We start from the raw sequence: 22,985 nt of genomic DNA, 5'->3' as shown, positions 1-22,985 counted from the left end.
TGATCAATGTGTATTAAAGCAGGTGAAATAAGCATACATGTTATATTGCATGACCTTAATGTTATAAGAACTAAGCTAATACCAAATACAAGTTTTGTTCAGAAAAATACACTCAACAGGGCAAATGAGTGGAAGTGAATCATAGTTCACAGCATGCAGTCCGCCAAACCTTGGGAGATCAGGTAATACATGCATATAATCCCAGCTACTTGGGAGGATGAGGCAGGAAGGTCTCATATTCAAACATTGTTTAAGGTCAGCCTAGGCAACTTATTGAGACCATATGTCACAATAAAGATAAAACAAAATGAGGAGAGAGTTCGGGGTGCTGGGGAGATGGCTTAGCAGTCACCCAGACATTATGCACGGAGTGAAAGACCCCAGTAAACTTTTGACCTAGGCAGATTTATCTACTAAATCTCTTCCCTGAGCACTGAGGGAACTGTGAAGAGAAGGCAGAGGGAGTGGAAGAGCCTGAGGGCATAGAGGAGACCAAGAAAACAAAGCCCAGGGAAGCACCCATGCACTCAGGGAGACTGAAGGAGCCTGCACAGGTCTGCACCAGTATATTACAAATTCGAGTTCGGTGTTTTTATGGGATTCTTGAGGATGCAAACAAGTGGGTCTCTGATTCTTGTGCCTTTCCCTGAGTGCTCGCCCATCTGTTTGTTTTGTTCAACTCCAATGTGTTACTTACTGTATTTTATTATTATGCATCAGAAGCCTGTTTATTTTCTAATGTGAGGCAGAAAGGTACGTGGAATAATTGTTTTGTACACTGTGAAGAAGTATCTTTGCCAAGGCACCTTCTGATTGGTTTAATAAATAACTGAATGATCAATAGCCTAGGCAGGAAGAGGTTAGTCAGGACTTCCAGGTAAAGAGGGGGAGGAGGAGATGAATCTAGGTGCAAGATATGGAGAGGAAACAGGAGGTGCATGATCGAAGAGAGGTAAAAAGCCACCCCATAAGGCAAACTATAGATTAATACAAATGGGTTAGTTTAAATTATAAGACCTGGAGGGACAAGCCTAAACTAAGGCCAAACTTTCATAAAAAATCCTAAGTCTCTGTGTGTGTTTCTTGTGAACGGGTGCCACGAAGAAAACTCTGTTTAAAGAAAGGGAATGAATCTGGACTAGGGGTGGGGACGTGGAAGAGATGGGAAGAGGAGAGGAAGAGGAACTGCAATCAGGGTATATTCTGTGGGAGAAAATCCATTTTCAATAAAAGGGAGAAGGCTAGCACTTGTTTCTCGTGTAGATGACCTGGGTATGGTTATTTGGTTATGAACACAGGTTCAAAACAGTGGTTCAAAACAGTCTGTAACTCCAGTTCTACGGGATCCAACATCCTTTTCTAGCATCTTCTGCCTCTGTGGGCATCAGGAATACAAAGATTGCACTTAAATACATGTAGAAAAAAAGCACTCATACATAAAGTAAAACAGAGAGAGAGGGAGGGAGGGAGGGAGAGAGGGAGGGAGGGAGGGAGGGAAGGAGGGGGGGAGGGAGGAAGGGAGGAAGGGAGGGAGGGAGGGGTAGGAAGGATGAAGAGAAAGAAAGAGATAGTGTTTATCCAGCATTCAATATGCCCTAAATTTAAGTTCCACTACATGGGGAAAGGATAATTATGGCAAGAAGAAACTAGAAATAAACACAGAAGTAGTAATTTTCATAGTTAAGGTAAAGTGGATGATATAAACAGCTCAAGAGAAACAAACTGCAATCAAATCCTCAGTATCATATATGATACCTCTGCAGCAAAAGCTTGTCTCCTGTTGTGTGATGATGTAGACCAAAGAGAAATATAGGAAAGGAGGAAAGGTACAGGCATGCTGCAAAACATAGCACACCAACTGTAATCAGAACAGCATTCCTCTAACCAAATGTATCTCAGCAGCGGATAGTCACATTTTGTGGGACATCCTATCAGCCGACTTCAGGTTTGACACCCAAAGAATTTGGACATTAATATTACTTAGCATTAGCTTTTCCTTTCCCAGCATTTTACACACTTACACATCTCAGGACAAAGGTAGTGGAAACATTCCTGGATTTAGATTCACTCTTTTGTGAATTCATCTCACTCATTTCACAGAAGAGTGGTAAACCCATTAGTATGAGTGAGTCTGGCAGAGATGAGGATCAGGGGGCCTGGGGAGACCGAGAAGAGAGAAGAGAGCTGGCAGGGATGGGAGAAAGGAAATGAGAATGGGGAGTGAAGAAGAAAGGAAGAAATCAATTTCAGGCTATCTTGTGCTGAACATGGCTAATTGCTTTCGAAGAGAGCTAATATTGGCTTTTTTGTTTTCCTGGAGCTTATTGGAAGGAGCAAAGAATGGTAGGTATGTGAACCTTAAGCAGCTACATGGCACCAATATGTTTACGTGTGTACAAAGATGCATTCTTAATGAATCTCCATAATTGAAACTACACCATTCGCATAAAAGGAATTCCTGCGCACAAATGAAACATGTGTAAACTTTCCAACAAACACTCGAGGGTTCCCACTGCAGAGTTCGGGTGACAACATCAGAAGGAAAAATGTCATGTGGCTGAAATGCTAGAGGTAGAAAAGGCATTTCAGGGCGTGCTGCATTTGCGCCTCTTCGTAAACTCACTACTCTCTAAGTTCTGTACCTCCAATTTTGGAATTAACATCAAAAGATGGGGGCTATATTCATCTCCCATAGGATTACTGAGGACAGGACTCTGCTGGACCCTGTGCCAGGGTCCCCTAAGAAGCGAGTGAGACTTTGCTGATATGATCCTCTCAATCCTTAATACTGACACAAATCTTCAATCATGAAAACTAAAATGGAGCTTCTGGTAACACAGAGAAGCATGCCTAAGATAAATACTCACAATTTGCTAATACAAAGGGAGAGATAAATCTGTTTCAAAACCACTAACAACGGTACAAGAAAGACAGTTTTCCCTCTCTGCTAGGGTCACAGAACAATTTTCAGTATTCTTATGTAGGTAAAGTCTAGGATCACCAATTACTAGTATTACTTTGGTTCTTTTCTCTCCCCGGGGTCATGGTTAAATCATCAGTTGTCAAGGAATAACATGATGCTAAAAAGATGACCTTTAATAAGATGATGTGAGCCTGGACTTCACTGCCTTCAAAAACTGTGTGCAAGTAAATTGAGTGTTTTGATGAAAAGTCTCAAGTTTATTTTAAATATCGCACATGTGGAAAATTAAGCATGATCAATGAAGGCTAATAAAAAGTAGTTATTACTACTGTTCTATAAAAGATGGATGGAAGAAATGAGAAATGCACCCAAGCCAACCCAATGTAATTTGTTCTACCATCCTACACAGGGAAATGACTACAGCCTTTGGCTTATTTATACGCATCCCTCACCGATAACATTAGAAAAGTGAAATCACTACTAAAAAAAAAAAAAAAAAAACCCAAAAACAAAAGACTGGAATCTGCACAATTATGGAAAAATAATCTCAGTTTTATGGCATCTATAGAGGAGAGGGTAACTGTCAAAGCCTTTCTGAAAGCAAACACAAAAATAAATTGCTTATCTGTTGAGACTGCAGAGACATTCCTAAGTGGTGTTTATGCAATATGCATTTCCTCTAAAATGGATGCCTAATTGTTTAGCTGTTCTAAACTGTGGAGTGGAAAACAAAGGAGCAGTTTTGGCCGTGTGGGTAAACAACGAATTCCTAAAAGCTAATTATCTGTTATTTAATAGACTGAAGCTGCACCAAATGAGACATTTAAGCCTAATAAATAATAGACAAATTGTAACCTAAAGACTAAAATATAGGGGATGCTAGTATAGTTTTTATTGCTCCATTAAATAATCTCTTATTTACTTCCTCCACAAAATGTAATTATACAACACTGAGTCCATTTCAAGGCCATTGTGATGTGCTACTGAAAATTATGTGAATCATCTTACACACGCAGGAAATCTTAAAGCATAACATTTGAATGCTATTATCAAATGCCCTATTTGTTTGTATGATTAAGAATAGAAATGGAGTTTGGAAAAAGTTGTATAAAATTACATAAATCTATTATTCCCATCTGTGTCTCTAAAAATGATGACATAAGTGCACGTACTAGCTGTGTACTTTAAATAACTCAATACTGGCATCCATGTTCAATATGTTACCTAGATGTGTTTTATTTAAGTACTTCCTAAATTAAAATAATTCAAATTTAAACACTATTCTATATTCACACTGGGATTAAATAAAGAATGTTGAAAGTTCCTATGTGAGGATCTGAAAACTCCAGCGTCTAAGTCTAAGAAAGAAACAGGAGAATGTGACTTTTTAACAGGAGGAAATGATAAAGGAAGAGTCTAGACTCTTGTTTTCAGACTTACTACTCAAAGGGATTTTTCACATTCTGTTTCCCTTTGGAGGAGATCTAGCTGACAGTTTTACTTTCATCCTATTAACAAAGCCCCGTTCTGAAAGGACAGAGATAATGAGCGCAAGTAGATCTGAACATAGCTGCCCATTCTCCTGCCAAGGGCAGTCATCAAGGATGGTCGGTAAGGAAGAACAGGGTTTAATTACTCCACCATATCAGTGACTAGAGTGTTGTATATCTGTGAAAAACTCAGTTCTTTTTGCCTGGTGGAAATACTAAGCCCATGAAAATCTATAGGAAGAAGGCCCATGTGTGCTTATAGTGGGGTTGCATGAGTATTCTCTTGCTCAGTCATCCCAGGGGTTGTGTCTTATACACAAAAATAAGTTGAAATAAAATGTTCTTGTTCCAAAGTAGTAACAAATACTAAAGTAAACCCAGTAATTCACACGTTTAATCTTTTTATACCAGCACGGCCAGGCTAAAGATGACTACAGTGCTTTAAGTAGTATATTCTACACCAAAGCAATATCTGCAACGAAAAACTTCATACAAATCCTGAATTGGTCTTCAGAAAAATATGCTTAAATGTATAAAGTACATAAGCAATACAGCAAATCACAGAAACATAAGCTCGCTAATCCCGAAGCAAACACATCAGTCAGAAACAGTGTCAATTGCTGGGGACTTTCATTAACCAAAATTTAGGATCAGAAATTTGAGATGCAGGCAATACTTTCCTTGTATTATAAAACCAAACTCTGCCAATACCAGATCCCTGCCAGCCTCATCCCATCCTATTTTACTTCACAAAAACTGCGATGTGAACTTACGCACTTGGTTGTCTGATTTACTTAGTTAAATGTTAAATTTCTGTTAACAAAAAAAAAAAAAAAAAAATAGAAAGAGACATTGCTCATCCCCAGTTATCATCTCTTCATAGTGGGGAAAATCCTGCTCATTGATGAATGAATCAATGAAGAGTTACCTACATATTAAATAGAGGGAAAACCCTGCTTATCGATGAATGAATCAATGAACAGTGACTTATATGGTAAATTCTTAACTACACTAGTAGAACAATAAGAGAAAAGCACAACATATTTTGTTAACACAGTGCTGGAGCTCAAACTTGTCACCATAAAAGACAAGTACTTATTACCCAATGTATTTGCTCCAAGAATGAAATCAAATGCTGGGAAGATAAACAAAGTAATTTGTATTTCCATTCCAGAAAGCCTTCAAATGCTGTAAAATAATAATTTCAGAAAAATTTTATTCTATAGATATTAGAAAAAGTAACTGTATGCTGGAATCACTTAGAAAAGAACAGCGAACAAGAAACAAATACTTTTTATTACTACATGATTCATTTCATAATGTTGGTTATTTTCAAAGGATGATGACTCTGAATTAACAATTGTGTTACCTTTAAAAGGCCGGACAGTGGTGGCACATGCCTTTAATCCCACCACTGGGGAGATAGAGGCAGGAGGATCTCTATAAGTTCGAGGCCAGCCTGGTCTACAAAGTGAGTTCCAGGACAGGCTCCAAAGCCACAGAGAAACGTGGTCTTGAAGAAAAAACAAACAAACAATCAAAAACAAAAAAATGTTAAATAGGAAAAATAATCAGAATAAGTATCATTTATTACTCATTTTAGAAGACAGCTTTGTTGACTTGGGTGAGAAAACTTTTTAAATGCCAACTAGATTGGTTTATGTCTGTACATTCTTTAACCAAATCTCCCAAATCTCCAAATGTCTTCAAAAGATACAATTACTTCAAAGGTAGCCTTCTCACAACATAGCTTTCAATTTTATGTATACTTTATCTACTGGTAATTATTATTACATTTGGAAATTTATTTAAAACATGATATAACCTGATTATGGTTTCCCGTCCCTCTATTTTCTCCAGTCCCTCACTACCCCCCTTCCTATCCAGATTCCCCCACTTTCTGTGTCTCTTTAGAAACCAAATGGGCTTCTAAGGGATAATACTAAAATATAACACGAGAGAAAAGCAAAATGCTAATACATCAAAATAGTATAAATCAAACAAACAGAAGGAAAAGAGCCCTAGAAAAGGTACAAGAGACAGGTACAGATGCCAAGACCAACTCACGAACCTCATACTCACGAACCTCATAAAAGCACTAAGCTAGAAGCCACAATATATATGAATAGAATCTGTAGAGTAAAAAGAAAGGGGAAAAATGTGTGTGTGTGTGTGTGTGTGTGTGTGTGTATTTGTGTGTACGCATACACACACAATAAAGAAAAACATAGAGAAAGAAATAAAAAAGGAAAAAGGAAAAGTCCTGCATTCTGATACTAGTTGTGTCTGGTTTAATGAGATTTTTACCAATCGATATTACCCAGGCCAGGCTCAGGAGAACATGGAACTCCCCTAGAAAATATCAAAATGTGTGCTATATCCTTAATAAATCAAAGGGGTTTAAGAAATCCTACTGGGTGGATATATTTCACTTATTTAGACACATTTGTCATTATTTGCATACTATATCTTGGAAAGAACACCAAGGAATAATTGTTAAAAAATAATCTAACAAATATAATGGGCTCCATGATAAGAAACGCAATGAGTTTTTCACTTTTACTTTTTTGATTTTTGAGACTGGGCATCAATATATATGTGATAGAAAGAAATTAAGGAAAAATATTGTAGGACAACAGAACATATATTTCACACATGCATACACATGTAAGCACGACCAAAACATAAAATGAGAATAATTTTAAGATATTTAAGAAGAAACTTAATTATTTACAATTGGCTAATATGTTAACCAACAAAAAAGTTTAACACAATATAGTTTGTAAATTTGGAAATATCAATTAACTCTAAGTACTTTTAAAATAACCATCTTCACTACTATTGGAAGAAAAACAAATAAAAATTAAAAAATAACTTTTTAACCAAACAAATAGTCAAAATCTCATAAGAATGAGCATCTGCAACCAAAGCACAACCATAGTTTGATGTGGAAAGTTGGGGAAAATTGGAACATTTCTGGCAGTATATTTGGCAACATGCATCACAAGTCTTAAATACATCATTTTCTACTCTGTGCTTTAATAAATTACTTCATACCTTTTTTGACTATGTGAGTCAACTATATTGATAACACTGAAAAGTCAGAAAAAGCAATTGTATTACTTCCTTACTGAATAGTGTAAGCCAAATTAGGTGTGATATATCCAGTGTAACCAATGGGAAGGTTTTTCAGATTAAGAATAACATGAAGTACTCAATGTTTAGTAAGATGATGCGGACATTAAGGTGCATATTCCCTAGTGCTGCAGTTTGTATTCAAAGGTACTGATTGGACAATGTACCTAAATGTTAACAGTGATTCCTGTAGACAAATATGGCTAGTTATCTTCTGATCTATGCTTGTTTAGGTGAATTGTATATTGCATTAAGTAATTCTTTGAAGCTGGAAAGATAAATTTGGTCATTAAAAATGGAAATTAAAGTGCAGAGAAATAAAACAGGGAATATCATTAGTAATCTATTGGAAAGTTCATTAAAACACGTTCTGACAGATTTCAATATTACAAACTGATACAATAGCAAATGTGAAAGGCTTTCTGTTACAGTCCCTCAGGCCAAACCTAAACAGTATAGCCCATCTGCCATCAAAAATCAGCTAGGTGACTTTTAACTAGGCGAACAAACGTTCAAACAATATAATGATGCAACACAAATTAGGCTAAGATTTTAAGTTATGATTATTCCAGAAGTGCATTTGAACAGTCGACAGGACACTTTCCTGACTCTCAGGTTTGGTGACACTTTCAGATATTGTTTGAACATTTTCTGAATTTCTAAAATCAGTATGGGATTAGACTTAGATGACTTGTCCTTTTTAGAAGAAACCCATTGTGGTACAATACTATACTCATTTTTCTTCTAAACAAAGTATGCCTATCAAAATGCAAGGAAAGAGAGTAGGGTAGCAGCACCCCTCTTCCCAGTGTGGGGGCGGGGGTGGGGGCGGGGAGACACAACAGGTGTATTTCTTGTCCTGAATTGTGAGTTACCAGGATTTAGCAGTAAAGCTGATAGGTTTTATATTAAAACCTTCAATCCTTAGAGGCTTGGGGGGGGGGGGTGAAGCCCAATTGTTAAGGTTGATAATGAAATAACAACTTAATATGATGCTTCCCTGGTATCTTTTTTTTTTTTAAACTGAAAATAGTTTTTTTTGTTTTTTAAATATATTCTGATTATGGTTTCCCCTCCCCCATACTCCTCTCCCAACTGGATCCACATCTTTTGTCTCTTATTAGGAAACTAAGAAGTAGTACCAAATCTAAGAAGTAATAATAATGTGAGATAAATAAAAAAGCAGAATATTACCCTCTAACATTGTAAAATACATATATATGTTTATGTAAGGCTGTGGTCAAATTTTTCCAGTTTTTTGCAAAAGGTTCCATTACAATTAGAAAGCATACTATAAAGTAAGTAGAGAAAACAGCACAGTGGGCACATCCCTTCGCTAGTACTTTCCCAAGCTTTAGACACTCCTGTTTCATCTACAGAGCCCCTACATCTCAGTCACCCCAGGCTATTTTTACGGAAACCCCAGACATACTGTCTTTTTGTCTGTGAAGTTTCAGCATGACTGCCTGAAGGATAATAACCTATGCTGACAACAATACTGTCATGTCTAGAAGAAATCAAGTATCCAAAATTTTCTTTTTCCTCAGTTATTTGTAGGGATTACAATGGGAAGCTGTCGCTCCAGTCTCCCTGTCTCTTTTGTCCTCTCTATCAATCCTCCCACCCCAACTTAGTCCCTCCTTTCTTCTCTCTTCAGTTACAGGGGCTGAACTCAGCCTCCAGCTCAGGCACATCAAACAAGAATGACAGTCCCAGCCCACTTTAAGTCTATTTTAATCAGTATCCTCTGTCACATTTTCTCTCTCCTGTGCTTCATTCAGGGGAAGAAACCGGTCCGTATTCTCTAGAATTTCCCCGTTCAGTTGCTTATGGATGTAAATGTATTAACAGACCAGCACTGTTGCAGACTTGCTACCCAAGTAATAGTGAAGGAGAGAGAATATGCTTGACCTACAAGTCCTCCAGGGGATCAACACTAGAAGAAGACACATGTGGAAAATGAAGAGAGGAAGGCCCTTGAGGAAACATCTGCTCTATGGCTACTTAAAGAAACACACAGTCGTATTTCTTTGTTCACCACATACAGTGAAATGTTAAAGAAGCACCACATGGATGTTATGTGTCCACAGCATGAGCCACGAGCGGGGAACTGGACAAGACTCACCAGTTTTGATTTCGAGTAAGCGCTTTTTCTCGAGCTGGCGTTCCAGGCGCTGTTTCTCTGCTAGCTCTTTAGCTATTCTGGCACGTTTGTCCTTTTCTGCCGATTCCCTCTTTCTGATGTTTTCCTTTATCGCTTGCTGATACAAAGGAATTTTGAGAAATGATTAATTTTAACCAGTGATTCCACCCGAAAGCAATTTAAAATCACATACAAGGCACAACCATGAGTGATTGCTTTTCAGGGAGCAGTTAAGTTCATACTTACTTCATACACACAAAGCCTTGTAAGTATGTACCTATAAACACCCTGTTAGGGTTAAAGCACCTGCATGTAAATGGAATTACCTAAAAAGGAAGAGACAGAAACTAAAAGTAAATAGACATTTAATACACAAATCAAATCTGCTTTTTAACACATAAAGAAAGCCTTGAAGAGTCTCCTGTTTTTTCTCTCCTGTAAGTATTTCAACTGTAAGGGAAGCAGCTGAAGAAATGACAGATGAGGGATGAGATCTCCACTGAATGGTCAGAAGCCCAGACTTTAAGTGCATAAGAATGAGAGGTCTCAAAGCCAGATCCTGCGACTGTTGATCAAAACCAATAACATGCTAATGAAAAGAAGATCTCAATGGATATGTGATTAGTTAATTAATTTCTTATTTCTAAGTTTTATAGCAATCAAGAAATGCCTCTCATGTGGCATCAGTGAGAGTCAGCAGGTAAAGGTAGAATTTTGTAAGTACCAACAAACAGCATGGCATCATATTACAAACAAACAGACTGTGTTTTATCTAAGTGTCAATGAAAATACACAGGCTCCAAGTTAAATACCAACAATATTTTAAAAGTCTACAATTAATCTATTAAGTAAGGAGCCTAGTGTTTTTCTTTTAAATGCAGCTCTAGAAATTGAACCCAGGGCTACTGTACACCAGGCAAGAGTTCTACCAAATGAACTACATCCCCAAGCCATTTGTCTTCTCATTGTTTGTTGCAGTGTTTGGGATTAACCGCACAGATCCTAACACAAGCATTGAACAGTATAACCACTCATTTCTGTACTTGTGTGTATGGCGTTTGTGTGTAAATGTTTCTATTCATGAGCACAACCAAGAATGTGGGCATGAGATTCTGATGACAGTTATCTTACTCAATAGCTCTCACCCTGATTGTTTAAGACAGGATCTCCCATTGAAACTGGAGCCTAGCAATCTGGTCATGCTGACTCACAAATGAGTTCCAGGGCAAAGCAGCAAGTTCTGGGGACCTACCAGTCTCTGCCTTCTCAGCACCAGGATTAAAGGCACTGGCCACTGTGCTATACCCAGCTTCTGCATGTCTGATTAGATAGAAGCGCAGGTAACAGGCTTGAGAGGCAAACATTTGTCTGACTGAGCTATCTCTTAATATTTGACCATCTTTTTAAACTCCAGAGATAATGTAAGTTGTTTATTAAAAATTTCAAAGTAAATTATATTATTGATAAGAATCATGAACGGAAAACTCTTAAGGAAGAAACACAAAATATTAACCCACTCACTATCAATTTCAATATATACTTGAATGAGATGCTAAACGGAGAATGGGAGGAGGGGATAGAAGAAGAAAGGATACGGGGAAGGAAGAAGATGAAAGTCTATCTGATAGACAGGGCAGAAAATATATACAAAAACAGAAACATGAAATATAGGTATTATCAGTCAGAAAAAGGAGTATTTGAAACATCCTTCTTTCCAACAGCTAGTTTAGGGATTACCATTGCTTGTTACGTCTCCACTGTCTGCTTCTCTCCCCGTTTTCCTCTCTCACCACACCACCCAAGTGCACCGGAACTTCCTTTTCTTTTAAATAAGGCCATATGTGGGCTCTAGGATGGCACATAAATTAGTTATCTTATTGTCAGAGAAGGGCATTTAAGGTATACTCTCCACTATTGCTTAGGTTGTTAGTTGGGGTCATCCATGTAGATCTGTGGACATTTTCCTAGTGCCAGATTTCTCTTTAAACCTATAATGGCTCCCTCAATCATGGTATCTCTTTTCTTGCTCTCCTCTGTTCTTCCCCTGACTCAATCCTCCTGCTCCCTCATGTTCTCCTCTCCACTTGTCATTTCCCCTCCTTTTTCTCCTGACTTCTTTTCTCCCCCTTAACCCAGCCTGCTCCCAATTTGCTCAGGCAGACACCCACAGCTGAACACTGAGCCAACCTCCTGGAATCCAGTTGCAGAGAGGGAGAAGTGATGAACAAAGGGGTCAAGACCAGGCTGGAAAAACCCACAGAGACAGTTGACCTGAATGTAGATCAGTTAGGAGGCCTGGGGAGTCCATGGTACCTCTGACAATGGAACCAGGATGTATCCCTAGTGCAGGAATGGACTTTGGGAGCCCATTCCCCATGGAGGGATACTCCCTTAGCCTAGAGAGATTTGACTGACTTTGATGATCCCTCATTGAAGGCTTCACCCTCCCTGGAGAGTGGATGGGGTATGGGATAAGGGGGTAATGTGGGGGGCATGGGAGGTAGAGGGAACTGGAATTGATGTCTAAAAATGAAAAAATATTAAAAATTAAAAAGGGGGAAAAGGCCATATGTATATGACAACAATTAAAACAGAGGGCATGACTTTGAAAGAGAACAATGGGGGATTCAGGGGGAAGAGGGATAAGGGGGAAATATCATGTGCTTACAATCAAAGAAATAATAACAAAATAATCACAAACAGAAGAGGCCAAAATCATGAAAACAAAAACCCAATATCACAGCAGCTATGAAATTACTTTACACAAAATAAAGCCTACCTGTGGTTTGATTACAGCTGAAGTGTAAAAGTCAAGGAGCTGGCTAATTGAGTTTTGAATAACAATGGCCCACATAGGTGAATATACTTGAATGCTTAGTCATCAGGAAGTGGCACTATTTGAAAAGATTAGGAGGAGGGAGTGTGACCTTGGAGTAGGTGTGGTCTTGCTGGAGGAAATATGTACCTGGGGGTGGGCTTTGAGGTTTCAAAAGCCCTTTGCAAGCCCAGTCTGTCTCTTTCTGCCTGGGAATCAGGACTTAGCTTCCAGGTACTGCTGCAGTAACATGCTAGCAGTCAAGCTCCCTGCCATGATAATAATAATGAACTGATACTATAAAGTATCAGGAAGCCCCAAATTAAACACTTCCTTTTATAAGCGTTGTCATCTTTGTGGAGTCTCTTCACAGCAGCAGAACATTAAGACACTAATTGATGCTCCGCTCCATGCAAGAACATTTCAGGCTCACCTTTTACAAAGTGCTCACCAAGTTGCTGAGTTTTAGAGATGGAAAGAGATAGGGGTAATAAAGTAAAAAGAGTTAAGGTGTATAATACAAGTTCTTGCAAAGAACCATACCTTACGTGGAACCTTCTTCACAAGGCTGATCAGTTTCACTAGAATTCCAATCAATTTGGAGAATGTTTCAGGTCCACTGCCTACTTACAATTTATCATGGGATATTTTTTAGCCCACTTAACAGCCATTCCTTGCCCATCTCTCTGACCCAACATCCTTGTGATTATTAGACGAATCCTTTAGATTGTACAAATAGACCATGAACTTCCACTAACCAAGAAGACTAAGAATGTCATCAGACAGCGTTAGACCTAGAACAGAGATTTCCCTGTTTACTGTGACCCATCTACCTGATGTTTATTGTCTTGTAGCATTATGTAGTTGAATGCAGTACGTGGTGGTACAAATTTGCTAATTGTTTACATGAGGTTATGTATAAGATTACTTTTTCGAATTAGTGATTTCTGGCTAACCAGTTGATATTTCTGGTTCAACCTTCCTTACAAGCTTTGCATTTGGAATTTACAGATGTAAGAAGCCATTTTATCTAAGATAATAATCAGAATAAAATCAGTTTTAAAAGAGCTGAACTTTTAAGTGAAAAATCAATATTGCATTTTCCCTAAAACAAAATGGCTTTGGGAACTACTGCAGACTGTATTTCTAAAGGAAAACATTATTTTTATAGATCTTGAAAAGTACCTTTGATTTTTTTTTTTTAAATTCCTCTAAGAGGGTGTGGCAGTTATATCTGGAATTAGAAACTCTAGTAAATATTCACATTGAAATGTATCCAGTCATTAAAGTGGAATTTGCACAATATAATTTGAGAAGTTAATGTAATTCTTACATAAGCTGTGAATTATTATTAGATACTGTCTTTTCTATTTATTTCCCTCAAGCAAGAAATAGTTTTATTCCTGAATATTTGTTTCTTTTTCCCACAATCCACTCTTCTTAACCCATCTTCCTTATGCATATTCATACATGACGACACATGTATGATGACACATGTATACATTGAAGCAGTATTGCCAAGGAATGTTTGTTTTGGAATTACCATATCTACTTGCCTAGCTTATGTGGATTTCTCTATCTGCCATTGTCTCATAGTTGACTTAGCATGTGTGGCCATAATTACTGACAGCCAGTTATAAAGTGAAAGTAAAGCTTGAGCCAATACAAACTGAAAACATTTATTAAAGCTCTTATTTCTGTTCTAAAATACATATATGCAAGAGTGCTGGATGACATTATAAATATTATTTCATATGTTAAGCATCACCACAATAATCTGCTAACCAACTCCCACCCCCATAGAGGTGGAACTATATAATCAAAGGACTAGAATGTTGTTGAACTTATAAGACATTAAAACACTTTTAAATGGTGTGCCAATACACACTCTGACCTCCATTATATACCCACAGCCTATGCAACACCGAAATTGTCATCAAAAGTCTTAATGTTACTAGCATAGGTGGTTTTACACCATGCTTTAACTTATATCCCTCAGGCTACCAGTTCATCCAAGTATCATTTCATGTAACCTGATTTATTTCCTCTTCTGTGAACTGCCTATTTTATTTGCTTATTCTTTTGAAACTGAGTTTTCTCTATAAAACTTGTTAAATTCTCTAGAAATTTTGGGCACCATGCCTTTGTCAATTTATGCTTTATAAATATAATCCCAAAAGTATTTACAGTTATTCATAAAGACTTCTAAAATTGACATAGTCAAAGTCTCTTTTCCTTCAACACTGGCCCTTTTAAGTCTTCAAGGTATCCTTTGTACTTCAATAAAGGTATTTTCTGTACTTCAAAAGGTTTGAACTTGTTTTTGACACTTCAGTATTTAGTTACTTGAAGTCAATATTTGTGAATGGTCTGAGGAGATGCATACTCTTTGTTTTAAGTTCTTCCTATGATCTTACTCTTGACAAGAATCATTTAATATGCTTTTACAAAATTACTACTACATGCTCAACATTTCCTTCCTTTCAAAGTTCTAATTTCATGTTAATGAGACCAACCAATAAAACCAATAGAAATTTATTGAGCTTGCTTTCATAGTGTCAGGTAAACTATTTAAATAATAGCTTCAATTTGCTTCCGTGAACTTAATGTTCTTTAATAGATGTTTGGGTACTAGGCACACACATCAACACAAGCCTTTTATTGATGAGTTTAAGCTTCTATGTGTATTAGAATCTTTCTCTCTGGCTTACCAACAGCCAAATGAACATTGACAAACTTTTCCAGCATAATGCTAATTATTAGATTTATCCACATAGTTTATCCATATTTACCTTATCAGCAATTGTGGCACTCAGAGATAAAGCCAGATCTGGTGGATCAAGACAATGTGATCAACAGAGTGAGCTCCAGGACAGCCGGGGCAACACAGTGAAACCCTGTCTTGAAACATGCAACCCCACCAAAAAAGTTACATTGTCAATGGGGACTATCTCACATATGTAATATTTGTGTGTTTCAGGTGAAGTATGCTTTTTTGAAGTATGTGTTTTCATGAAGAAAACACATTTTGCTATTAAGTGTAATTTATTATTTACATACCTCCCCCCCAGTATTTCCTTGCATTAAATTAAATGGTGCATCAAGTCATCGTTTTCTGTATCCCACGACTCTAGCTCTTTAATTCTCATGAATCAAAATTTTCTTTTTTAATCTAAACATCCTTGTGATTTTTATCTTATTACTTCTACCTTGCATTATTCCTCTTATATGTTTATTTTATGCTGATGTTTTTTCTTTGTTCACATACCTTGCTCTAATTCTCCACTATAGTTTGGAATTTACACCTGACACTTGGTCTCTAGGTTTTCCTAATGATTTTATAATATAGAGAATATATACCCTATGGTGGTTTGAAAGAAAATGGCCCCCAAATGGGCTGGCACTATAAGGAGCCTTATTGAAGGAAGGCTTTGAGGTCTCTTTCGCTCAAGCTTCCCTCCATGTGACAGTCAGTTGACTTCCTATTGCCTGAAAGATGTAACACTCTCAGCCCCAGCACTACATGGCATGCATGCCGCCATGCTCTCCATCATAATGATAATGGCTTTTCTTCTGATACTGTGAGCCCTCCTCTATTACGTGGTTCTGTTCTAAGAGTTACCATGATCATTCTGTCTTTTCACAACAATAGAAACCTAATTAAGCCACGTCCTGGATTTAATTCATATTTTTATTTCCCTTCCATGTCAACTACACAGCAACTTTCAACTGACCACTCTGTTGTGTAAGTGTCCTTTTTTAAACAAAATAACTTTTATTGTATATTTCATTCTTTTAAAAATTTGTTCTTATGCCTTTTGCCTCATGAGCCTTTCTTAAAAAAAAAATACTTCTGTAAATACATCCTTTAAAATAGAGAACAATTGTATACTGTGGGTTAATTATGTTGTATAAATACAGTTTTGTGGGAAAAAAAAAAAAGCTATACTTATAAAGCTATGCTATTCTATACAGGTGTGTATGTAACTCACCAACTTTGAGAAACCAGAAATACTGTCTGGCCTGTGAAGAAAAGCCTTGCCAGTCTGTTTTTAAAGCCCCTTTTAGAACAGGCTGTTGAGGCAGGGGGAGATGATTCAGTGGCTAAAGCATTTGCCCTGCAAGCCCAGCCACCCGAGTCTGATCTCTAGAAATCACATGAAGAAAGCAGGACACGGTTAGCCCAAGCACCTATAATCCCAGTGTGTTTCCCTTGGGAACTGGGAAGCAAAGACATAACAATCTTCTGAATCCTGTGGCTGAGCTGAACTGATGTGTGCAAACTCTGAACAAGACAGAGCCTATGTCAAACAAGCGAGAAAGCAAAAACCTGACACCTAAGGCTTTTCTCTGAACTCCACATGTGAAAGAGGGCACAGATACACTCTTAATTTCTGTTTCATCATAAATATGAAAAGCTGCCATTATTTTAGAAGACTATTAACATTAGAAGAACAGCTAAGTTTTAACATCACATACTTTCTACTAATGGCTTCCTCTGCTGACCAGAAGTAATGCATATCTATGAAACTACTGGAGTGATAACTTATTCTCTGCTTTTAAGAAACTTTGTTTCTGGTATCCTGTGGTTTCACTCACAGAATATTGTATGTGCTTGTGGATACATGTGTTTGACTGTAAGAGCCACAGAGGCCAACGGAATCGGGTCGTCCTTGAGTTGGAGTTACTGGTAACTCTCACCTGCCTAGATTGTGTGGTGGGAACTGAACTTACATTCTCTGTAAAAGCAGTATGCACACTTAAACCACTTAACCATCTCTCCAGCCTGGTTGTAGTTTTTTGTTTGTTTGTTTTTAATCTGGAAGCATTTTAAGCACGGTTTTCAATGATTATTATACTTCATTTATTCTCCTCAATCTATTCTTTGGGGCTCCTGCTACAAAACAGTTAAGACTGTCTCACTCTGTTCCATGTTTCCCTCAATCACACTGTCTTGCTGGATTTTCCTCTGAATACCTCCATTGAACACGTGTTTCTTTCCAGGTAGAATAAAGTTCACTCTACTCTAGTCCACTGTGTGTTTAGCTTTAACTGCCACATTTCTACTACTCTCTTTCCTCTTAAGTGGTCATTTTTAGTAGACTATTTATATATATTTTTAAATCTATTTACTTTTCTTACGCATTTTGTGTCTTTCATATTTGGAGTCTTGTAGAATGTCTATGCCTATTTTGCCCTCTACTTGTTACATCATTACCCAACTCCAAAGCTGTTTAGTATTTGGGATTCTGTTCTTAGTTTGCTGACCTTAGTTTCTAAGTCTTGGGGAAGTTAAGGTGTCATCATCTTCCAGCACAGAGCTTCAAATTGGGCTCTGTATATAACCTGGGATTGTTTTTTCTAACCTGGATGAGATTAATTTCCCTCCATCCCATGCTTATTTTGAAAGCTTTATTGAATGTCCTTATTCTGTACCAACCCTAGTCTCTCCAAATTCACAGCCTTGGCAATTCTGTTTCCCTCATTGTCTTTAATTCTTTTTGTCCTTGGTTATTTCCAAGTTTTGAAAATGGCTCATTGGATTACTGAGAAAGCTTGGTAAGAATATAAAAAAGGAATATACGAGCCTTAAAGAAGCTAGAAGAATTATTGTAGTGTACATCTTCTGGAGTCTTCAGTGTTTAAACTGTGAGGCTGAATAACACATCTTATCTCATTTTATGATGTTATATCTCATCTACTCTAATGTAATTCTGGGTACCTTAGACATACATTTTAGGTTCCAAAATTAAAGGAAGGTAATTGGCTACTCACATAAAATTAATTCTAAGAAAACATTCACACAAGTTAAATGGAAAGTTTATGACAAAAAAAAAAATGCCTGATGATAAAACAGATATGAAGTTTGACTATTCTTATAAAATTATTTTTTAAAAGATCTGTTTTTTGTCATATACTTGAATGATGGCATAATCTTATGAGATGGAAATCTAAAGATATATACTCTTATTTAAATGGCTACCTGGCACTGAAAAGCTGTGTGATGCTGCCTCAGTTGCTTCTGTAAAAATGATAACATATGTAGGTATTTCAAGAATTAACGACATCAATTCATATGTCTGCCTTGTATCACTTCCCTAGCATATTGTAATTCGAGAGTTAACAAATATTGTTTTATTATATCAATAATTTAAAGTAGAATTTTCACAAGAGTATAATCATTCAAGTGCCTCAAGCACATTTATTCAGCAACGACTCATGAAGATCCATGTTCTAGCTTCTGTCAATATAACATGCTTCTATCAACCATAAGGGGAATGCCAATTTTCATAGCTCCTATGAGAATGTAAGTGTTTCTATTCAGAGATGTTGGAATATGATGCTACAATAAGTTGAATGGGAGTGAAGTAGAAGCATCCAATGCAGACTGCATGACTTGGCAAGGAAGGTGATGAATTAAATATGGAAGGCAAGATGTAGTTCTCAACCTCAAGTCTAGCCATTATTCCTCTAAGGAGTCAATTTACATATGCATCCACATTGTCTTAATATCACCAAATCTAATATGCTCAGGGACTTTATTTTGGAAAAGAGACTTAATTTCTTCCCCTCTATTTTCCTTCAAAGTATTGCTTAAGCTGCTTTTGAAAGCTATAAAATGGTAACTTAAAATTTGAAAGTAAATGTTAGAATGAGTTTTAATTGGACAACGTTTTAAATTACATATGAGAAATGCTTAATTTTAAGTGAAAATTTAGTGTATTTATCAGTATTACAAAAAATTAAACACAAAATCATATTAAATGTAAGTAGCTATAGACACCTACTTTAAAAAAATATTTGAATTCTATTCACAGTATCTAAATAGCTTTATGTATCCATCTTATTGTTTTTCAAGCTATTTTAATATGTTGTATATTTTTTTGTTTCAGAACTACAGAGATCTCATTTAAAAACAAAAACAAAAAAAAGCATGAAAGTCTTTCTCTGTTGGTTTTCTTTCTTTCAACATTCATGTATAATCAAATATTTTAAGCCTGAAATAGACCTCTGTAATACAAGTTTCACTAAACTCAAGTTTTGTTTCCTAAATTTATTCACTTTATGTCTGGTGTCTCTAACTACATAAATGGAATTTAACCCTTGATGCTTTCTAGGAGTGGGTATTGTCAAAAGCAGGCTACTTTTCATTAAGTAAACAAATACATTAAAATGCAACATACTGCCTGTGCACACCTTGCTTAGGTGTGTTTACCTTCATAAGGAGGCAATGGTACCAGTTTTGGGAAATTCCTGATAGCATCTGGAATGAACAGAAAATAATTTCTTTAAAAGGACAAACAAAACTGTAAAACACATTCTTGTGCTTTCCCATAATGAACGAAAACGGGAAATATTTCAAATGAATACTCACAGAATTTTGTAGGAATTCAAAAGTTTGTGGCTCTCAGTTTCCCATAAAATATTTTTCTTAATAACTAGAAAATTCTCACAAATGTAAAATCAAATAAAAATCCTAGTAAGTAAATTACAAAATACATCCCAATTTGTAAAAGTAATTACATTGGTTTTATTTTAACGTCACCACCTCTCATTTTACAATGCCACTCATGAGGACAGGTGAACATAACACACTCTGCTGTGGCAAGAACAATTCAGCATTTGAGCTGAATACCAACTGTTACTTGCTAGTGCAATATGATAATGAACAAATATCCCCTAAGTGGGAATCTAAAGTAGCCCAGTGGCTAAGTAGGTACTGCCGATTAATCAGTTCCTCCCCCAGTTCCTCTGTTCTAGAACATCAGCCTTTATAGAGGTACAGAAAGCACTTCGTAGCCCATGGGTAACATCACTCACCCTTCAGCCCTTTGCTAGAGACTGCTTGATCTACAAGCTCTGAGGTAAATAAACACTTCAACTAGTACAGTGAGTCGTAATTACAGCGTGATATGGTTATAAGATCCTTTCTAAACATAATTTGAGTTTCTACACTGTGTTTGCTTTCCTTGACATGTTACGATGTTCTTTTTATTTCTCAATCATAAGGCTAAACACTGACAAACCAATGTATGGAATGGTACCCACACAGTGCTGGAGTATGTAGGTGACAGGGTAGCAGTTTTCTGAGTTAATTTCTGAGTTAATTTCCTGTTTTAGGGAAAGAGCCAAGTGGCAATTCCTATGTCCCATGTGAAACATGTTTGTTTAACACATCAAGGTCAGCCTCTGGGGCACATTACCTCTTTCAATACTCCCCTACTGTTCTGTATGTCTGTGTACAAGAATATATAGGAAGTGCAAGAGATGACTACATTTGATGTATGAATATAATGTTATTTTATGCATTTCTGTCTGCACCTTGCTAGTTCATAATGTAATTTCTTCAATTACATGGATTAACATGTGCTAATATTACGTATGCTGTTGTTAATGTTATTTAAGATAGTCTAGCTATTAATTCTTGTTTTTCTATTTCATTGAGCAATACAACAAAAAGGGAAATACAAATTACTAGTCATTTCAAAATATAGAACCAGTCTTTCAAATACATGTATTATCCCACTGAGCAATGCAAAGTAAGTGTGAATCTTATCAGTAAAGAGAAAGTTCAAGTAAATTATATTAGGCATGTTTTCATTTTGAAAAAAAATTAACATAGCAACGATTAGGATATAATTCCAATATCTTCAAAGTTGCAAAGTCAAAATACTAAGCAACTACAATTAATCACATTGCTTAAATGAACTGACACCAAAGGATGAAGAGGGGAGGGGGGAACAGAATATTTTCTTCTATGTGGGAAGCCTTAGAGCTCCAAGTACGATCTCAGAATAACAAAGGTGCTAATGAAGACAGAAGCCCTATGTGAAAAGCCTCCAAATACAATGTTGAAATTGTGAGCCCACCAAAATATGCATGGGTTGAAAATGCTTTCTATTATAATTACAGAAGCTGGCTCAACACCCTACCATAAGACTTGTACATGATATTTTTACTTCTGACAACATAAAACATATCAATCTCCAATCTTTAAGGAGCATTCAGGACACATTAAGTGCTTTGCCCTCCTGCTACTGACTAGCTGGTTCATACAGCAGTCAGCACAAATGGCATTCAGAGCTGACAAGCATCAAATTTGTATGATTGAAATGATTTGCTAAAACAGGTTGTGTTCTTGCTGCATTTTTTTTTTTTTTTTTTTTTTTTTTAATTTTCAGCAAAATCTCGTTACTGGATGAAGGAGTAGTAGATGGGAAAAAGTTACTCCCTTACTGAGAATTAAGGAGAAATAGAAAATTCATTTGACCAACAGATACATTGAGATTATAAGCATTATTCTTGCTTTGGCATTTATTCATTATACATGTATCAACTATATAAACCAAAACCCAACTGAGTTAATGTTTCCAACAAATATGAATGTCAAATCTTAAATGGATGAAGTAATAACCTACAGAAATAACCTAATGACAGCTAAACATAAGCTGGGTGTCTATTCTGTTCATAGTATTCTGTATGGAAAAACAAAAAGGGGACAGGAAATACAAGACTGCTGTGCTCTGTTAACTGCACAAAGCTAGCTTGTAAGGCTTTATGTGCATTAGGTCATAAACTCCACTACATCTCATTACTGACAGGTAAGAAGTGCTTAGTAAGGTTAAATAACTTGCAAGTTACTATCACTAATAATCTACAACTCAATAATACATGGGACTGTGATGGTCAAGTCGGCTCAGGACTATAGCTATCTTTCTGTTTGTGAAACAAAGAATAAGATTTCACAGCTGAAGACCAAAAAAAAAAAAAAACAAAAACAAAAACAAAACAAAAAAAAAGTGGGCAAGGTGGTGGTGATAGTTTATAACTAACAAAGCTTGCCTTAGGATCAGATCGCATAGCTAGCCACACTAGTTAGTTAAACAAAGCTGATCTCAGCACTAGGGATCCCATGCCTTTAATCCCAGCATAGGAAAGAGGATAAAGTAGTGATACGGGCAGAGATATAGCAGAGAGAGGAATGTAAGGAGGAACAGTGCAATCTGGGTAGTCAGTCTGAGTAGTGAGGATTCATAGGGACAGGATTGAACCTTTGGGCTGAGAATTCACTACAATTAAGAACGCTGGCTGCTCTGCTTCTCTGATATTTCAGCATTTTACCCATGTATCTGACTTGGGTTTTTTATTGGGGTTATTATTAAGACCAATTAGAATTCATGGTATATAAGGTCTATTAGGTAAAGAATTCATTTAGCACTTACAATATTAAAAAAAAAAAACATTTCATCTGCTTGATAGTTACCACACAATTCACACAGGACACACAGGAGTATCTATATGGAGGAAAGTTTAGGAAGGAACATTTTTTGTTTGTTTGTTCTTTTCTTCCCAATATTGTGGATTTAACACAGGTCCTTGAATGTGTTAGGCAAGTACTTTACTACTAAGGAAAAAACCCGAATGGTTTTACATATTTATAAACACTAACTACAGAATCTGGCATATTAGTAGAAATGC

The 22,985-nt window shown here is 36.6% G+C and overlaps 1 protein-coding gene across 1 annotated transcript in view; it reads right to left on the bottom strand.

Moving 5' to 3' along the window:
- Window positions 1-22,985, bottom strand: part of Diaph3 (diaphanous related formin 3) — a 435,882-nt gene that overhangs the window by 137,663 nt on the left and 275,234 nt on the right. The window contains exon 25 of the mRNA XM_051195312.1: window positions 9,674-9,809. Coding sequence (XP_051051269.1) covers window positions 9,674-9,809 — 136 coding nt within the window. The remainder of the gene's footprint in view (window positions 1-9,673; window positions 9,810-22,985) is intronic.

This window comes from Phodopus roborovskii, unplaced genomic scaffold, assembly GCF_943737965.1.
Source record: "Phodopus roborovskii unplaced genomic scaffold, PHOROB, whole genome shotgun sequence".
Lineage (NCBI taxonomy): Eukaryota > Metazoa > Chordata > Mammalia > Rodentia > Cricetidae > Phodopus > Phodopus roborovskii.
The sequence above is the reverse complement of the archived record's forward strand: the minus strand, read 5'-3'. Positions and strand labels throughout refer to the sequence as shown.